Below are 6,000 nucleotides of genomic sequence, written 5' to 3'. Positions count from 1 at the left end.
AGTCTCAATTTGTGTGTGTTTATATTTGTCTAAAATTGCTTTACCAATGTTTATTTTTTGTATATCTGGGCAAATTTAATCTAGGTGAGATCCAAGTGGGAAACACAGCTGCATTTTATTGTTAACTTAATCTGAGAAGATGTCATCTTAATTTTAAATCTAAGAAAATAATAAAAGTAAGGCTATTTCAACATCACATAAGAAGAGACAAGTTGATGTCACATGTAAGCCACGTAATGAATATAAAACAATATAAAAATGTTTCATAGAAGAAAGTTGATAGCTTAGTTCTCCATGGAAAATTAGTTACCTATTTTTGTTTGGTCCAAATCCTTCACAAACCCACAGGTGACTGTGACAGGCTAAGGTTCTTAGCTTCATCTGGAAGTTGGTAACAAAGGGTGAATGATGTGATTTAAAGGGGCTACTAACCCCTGTTGGCAATGATGGTATAGATGAGAAAAAGAAATGATTTCTAAACAGAAAAAAACTTACATATTTATTCAGAATTTAATGCATCAATTTTATTGCCTCTCAGTAAGCCTTAGTTTTTATGCCTGTTTCTTTATGCCTGGGTGAGAGAAAGATTTCTACTTTAAATTACACCAATTAATAATATTCTCTAATACCTAATTTGTCAAAAGTTACAGTTAAATTCACACATTATGGTAAACGGTTGGTCCATCATGTGTATTGTTCTAAATTCTGATTGGTAATCTATAAGAGTTGAAGGACCTAAATGTGCCAGAATTTGTCCCAAACTCCCCAAAATCTCTTTAATAGAGATTTGGCTTTCTACTTTGCCTAATAAATTGGTCTCTTTTGTTGAGAAAGTACAATTTACCAACAGGAATATTCTTACATTGTTTTCTTTCCATATTAAAAGCCAGAGATCAAGGGTTATCTAAAAGTATATTTTTTAAGGAGAAGAAGGTGGAGAGTAATGCTTTAAGCAAATACCAAGTGCTGATGTTAGTCAACTGATTTTCCACATGCTTCTTTCATCATCATAAACATGCCTCCTTTATCTTACAGTAGCTCCACAAGAGTATCTTGGGGTCTGTATGACTCTGGCTGGCTTGGTCAGAAGAGCATCCTCAAAAGTGACCACATGCTCTTGGTTTGAATTCTGGGAAGTTCTGGTTATTTTACTGTCCTTTGAACCTAGAAGAAAAGGAAGCAGAGGGAATGAGAGTAAAATTAATTTTTAACAGGCTTATGATATACCTTTTCAGATCAAGGTAATCAGCTCTCCTCCCTAATTGTCTTAGGGAAAAATGTAATTATCAGGATGTGGTTGCTTTCACTGAAAAGTCTTCCCACCTTAAATATTCAAAGGTACAAGAAAAAGCACATCACTCAGAATAATCTTTGACATAGCCTAGGGTCTATGGAATATTATATACAAAACTATAGATAATGCCTGTTAATTGCCCAATGCCATCTAAAAGCAATATTTTTTTACTCCCTAACCTCCTCTGTGCACCATGCCTGAAAACAATATTCTTAATATAGTTCCCCAAGAGAAAACTTTCATATAATAGGAATGCTTTTATTTATTACTTTCTTTGTTTAACAAATGTGCAGTACACACAGGTCCAGAAAGATATATCCTCTGCAATGCTTTTTGGTGCCAAGGAGGGAAATTAACTTTCAGTTGTCTACATTAATCAAGAGTCAAAACGTCTTACTAATTACATGTTCTAAAGTGCAATCTTACAACTCTGAATTGCATAGTTTACATTTATAATGCTAGAATCTAATCCGTGTAGTTTGTTTTCAAAACTTAATCTTTTGTTATTACATTACTATAAAGAAAATTCTAATACAGAGATACATTGTCCAGAGCTGGTAACTCAGCTAAGATTTAGACCCAAATCTGATTCAAAAGAATTACAGCAGGAGAAAAGGCTCTCTCTGGTCTAAAAATCACAGTCACAGTAATAATAATAAAAAAATTATCTCGTAACTAACATATATTAGCCATGTTGAGAAATCGTAAGTCAATCAATCAATATATCCATTGAGCAGTTTTTCCCTTTTGGACCCCATCAAATCTTAAATGACTTAGATTTTCCTCTCAAACATAAATTAATTTTTCACAGAAATGATTTCTTATACAAAATGCTGTATAAGTTTTGAAATATTCCTAAAAAGAGTAACATTGATTTTTAACTTTTATAAGTTTATAAAATGACCAAACATACCTTGGACTTTGAAGACAATATAGCTTATGCCAAAAGCATTTTGTACAAGGGAACGAAATGTCACCCTCACCAGTGGTCCAGAGCTCATGAAAATCATCTGGCAAACCCTTCTCCCACATAATTTACCTACATTAAAAAAAAAATCAATTCTAGTAAAAAAAATAAAATAAAAAAAGAACACAAATTTTAGAGCAGTTTCTATATGTACGCAGTTTAACCTACAAGGTAAGAATTTACTCCATTCTGTAAAATGAAGGCACAGGGTTCCAGAATTCAAGTAACTCACTCAAAGTCACAGACTGATGGTGGGGGCTGGAGGCTGGGGGTTAGGGGGAAGCCAGGATCTCACCTCCGGTCCATGAACCCCAAACTTATCAAAGTTTACTATGTTACAGAGTTTCCTTGAAGGACACTAGGTAATAAATTATTTTATCTTTAAAATGTCACTGATATGCCATTTTTCTCCTAGAAAAGTGACCTACTTATTAAAAATATCTCAACATAAAGATCCACAATACACAACTTTCTACCTGTAAATGTATTCTTTTCCTACAGTCAATCTCCTATTGAATGCTTTACTTTGAGAACCTAAAGCAAAGATGGAAGGGAAAATTATCCATAATTCTAAATGATTCAGAGGGCTGATTAACAAGGTATGGAAAGAATCTGTGAATTTCTTAAAATAAAACTCACCCACATTAAGAATAATTCAGTATCATTTTGTAACATTTATTGGAATGTCATCTACTCAGACATTTGCTGATCACACTACATACACCTATGAGGCACATACATCCCAGATACTTGTTTTTCCCTTCCTACTTCATTTTTTCCTCCTCAGCTCATCCAAGATATCATATATTTTATCTTATCATCTGTCCTCTCCATTATAGGCTTGATAAAGGCAGGGATTTTTGTCTATTTTGATCACTATTAGCTCTCCAGAACCAAGAATGTCAAGTCCCTGGCCCAGAGTAGGTACTCCACAAATACTTGCAAGGAGGGAGAGAGGGAAGAGGAGGATATGCCAAAGGAAAAGAAGAAAAAGCATTTAGTTGGCATATTAGGGCTCATGACATTGAAATACTATTTGAAGAATGATCAAACATTTATTTGTAGCAAGTAGAGATAAATGCAACTCTTGAAAGAATTGCTAGCTTTCACAGGGAGAAACACAGCATTTACAGGATAGAAGAATACTATGCAACTTGAGTAAGGGGGTAATATTTCCATTACAGACTTATAGTTCTGCTAGCTATAATCTAAAGAGTCAGAACAATTCCACAAGGTTCAAGCTGACAATTTCAAATCAAAGAAATGCTAGTCTGGAAAATTATAGTTATTTCTCAGTTAATCTACAATAAAGTCAAGCATGGTTTTCAGCAGGCAATAATGATAAAGGCAAGTTTCCCCGGAAAATGACTCTCTCCATATATGAATCTAGTATATTATAAAGATAGTTATAAATTGAGAAGAAAATAAACCTTTTTTAAAAAATGAAGCAGGTAGAGTCCCTTTACCATATGAGAAAATACATTTCAGCAGGATTAATGAGGTAGTTTAATTGGAAAAAAAAAAAAGATTGTTCTGACCTCAGAATGGAGAATCAATGTTTAAGCATGAAAACAATGAGATAAATCAAACCACCTCATCAGAAAGTGGACAAAACACATGAACAGAAACTTTTCAAAAGAACACAGACTAATGGCCAATAAACAATGACGAAGTGCTCAACATCTCTAATCATTAGAGAAAATCAAATCAAAACCACAATGAGATATCCTCTAATTCCAGTGAGAATGGATTTTATCAAAAAGTCCCCAAACAACAGATACTAGCATGGATGCAGAGAGGAAGGAACACTTATACACTGTTGGTGAGACTACAAACTAGCATAATCTCTATGGAAAACAGTATGGAGATACCTCAAAGAAATAAAAGTAGACCTACCATTTGATCTACCATTTAGTGCTTTGAGATACCTCAGAGAACTAAAAGTAGAACTACCATTTGATCTAGAAATCCCATTACTGGGTATTTATCCAGAGGAAAAAAAAGTCATTTTTATCAAACAGACACCTTCACTCAATTATTTATAACAGCACAATTCACAATTGCAAAGATGTGGAATCAAATCAAGTGCTCATCAATATGTGGGTAGATTACTAAAATGTGGTGTGTGTGTGTATATATACATACATACATATATATATACATACACACATACACACCACGTAGTACTACTCAGCCATAAATAATATGTTAACTAATACCTTTTGTAACCACCTGGATGGAACTGGAAACCATTCTTCTAAGTATCCCAAAAATTGAAAAATAAACACCACATGTGCTCACTATTAAATTGCAACTAATCAATTGACACTCATGTGCACTAGTAAGACTCAACAGAAATCAAGCAGGTGGAAGGAGGCAGGAGAATATGGGTAAATACGTACCTAACAGGTACAATGCACACTATCTGGGTGATGGGCACACTTGCAACTTTCATTCAAATTGTACAAAAGCAATTCATGTAATCAAAATGTTTGTATGCCCATAATATTTTGAAATTTAAAAAAATAGGAATTTACCATCACAGACATTAGAAGAGATAGCACTAGATTGAAGTAAAAGATCATTAAACCTTACTTGGGGCAGAAAGTATCACATGGGATGAAAGGTACAGATTATCTCCCTTTGAGAATACATATTCACTTATTTAATAAACATTTAGAAATTAAAAAAATAATACTTAGAACTTATGACAAAGGAAAATTATCTTTGTATATAAACTAAAAGAAAAATAAATCAATAAAAATAATATTCAAAATTTTAAAATGGACAAAAGGTAATGGCAACTAATTAAAAATAAATGAAAGCTTGGCATAGTAGCATGTGCCTGTAGTCCCAGCTATTTGGAAGAGTGAGGCAGGAGGATCTCTTGGGTCCAGGAGTTCAAGGACAGGCTGGGCAACAGTGAGAGAACCCATCTCAAGTAAACAAACTTACTTTGCCCCCATTAAAGATTAAAAAAAAAAAGTAAAATTGCCTATCAAATTGACATCTTAGGTTCTGAGCATGGTTATAGAAGATCCTATGAACTGCTAATGGCAGTGAAAACTGAGTTAGCCTTTCTGAAGAGTGATTTAGCAAAACTTTATACAAATAAAAAAAACTTAGCAAAAATTCATACAAAAAAACCCCAAGTTCTGAGTCCCTAGGCATTTTTCTCATTTGAATGTATACAGTAGGGAACGTATACAGAAGGTCTCTCTCAAAAGGCTTTACTTTAGTCAGGTAAATGAAGATGATTTCAGGTAGAAACCAAGGCTACCAATGAAATAGCCATCATAACAGACAATGACTGTGGGAAGGAATGGATCATGCTATTTATTATACTTTAGACTGAGAAACCCTCTTTAGAGGTGACCATTCCCTCATTTACTTATTCATTAAGTGCCTTCTATGTGTCAGGCACTGTTCTAGGCCCTGCAGCTTCTTGAGTAAAAAGAAAAAAGTCCCAGCCCCCATGAAGCTCACATTCAATAGGGAAGATATGGACAAACAATAATCATGAAAACAAAACTCATAACGTATACAGTAAGTGGTTTAAGAGTAGGGGGCTGAGAAGAATGGAGGGAGGAGGGAGGCAACTTGTATCAGTTTTATTAAGAACATTCTACTCTGGGCGTGATGGCTCATGCCTGTAATCCTAGCACTTTGGGAGGCAGAAGGATTGCTTGAGGCCAGGAATTCGAGACCCCATCTCTACAAAAAAAGTAGAAAAAACTGG

General features: G+C 34.2%; 1 protein-coding gene across 1 annotated transcript in view; it reads right to left on the bottom strand.

Annotated features, from left to right (window-relative positions):
• Positions 1-281: 281 nt before the first annotated feature.
• Positions 282-6,000, bottom strand: part of OVCH1 (ovochymase 1) — a 47,036-nt gene continuing 41,317 nt past the window's right edge. The window contains 4 exon segments of the mRNA XM_076006826.1: positions 282-401; positions 404-445; positions 1,030-1,164; positions 2,208-2,333. Of these exon segments, the coding sequence (XP_075862941.1) occupies positions 307-401; positions 404-445; positions 1,030-1,164; positions 2,208-2,333 (398 nt within the window). The 3' untranslated portion in view covers positions 282-306.

This window comes from Microcebus murinus, chromosome 10 (genome assembly GCF_040939455.1).
Source record: "Microcebus murinus isolate Inina chromosome 10, M.murinus_Inina_mat1.0, whole genome shotgun sequence".
Classification (NCBI taxonomy): Eukaryota; Metazoa; Chordata; class Mammalia; order Primates; family Cheirogaleidae; genus Microcebus; species Microcebus murinus.
Note: the sequence above shows the minus strand (reverse complement) of the source record. Positions and strands in the feature narration are given on the sequence as shown.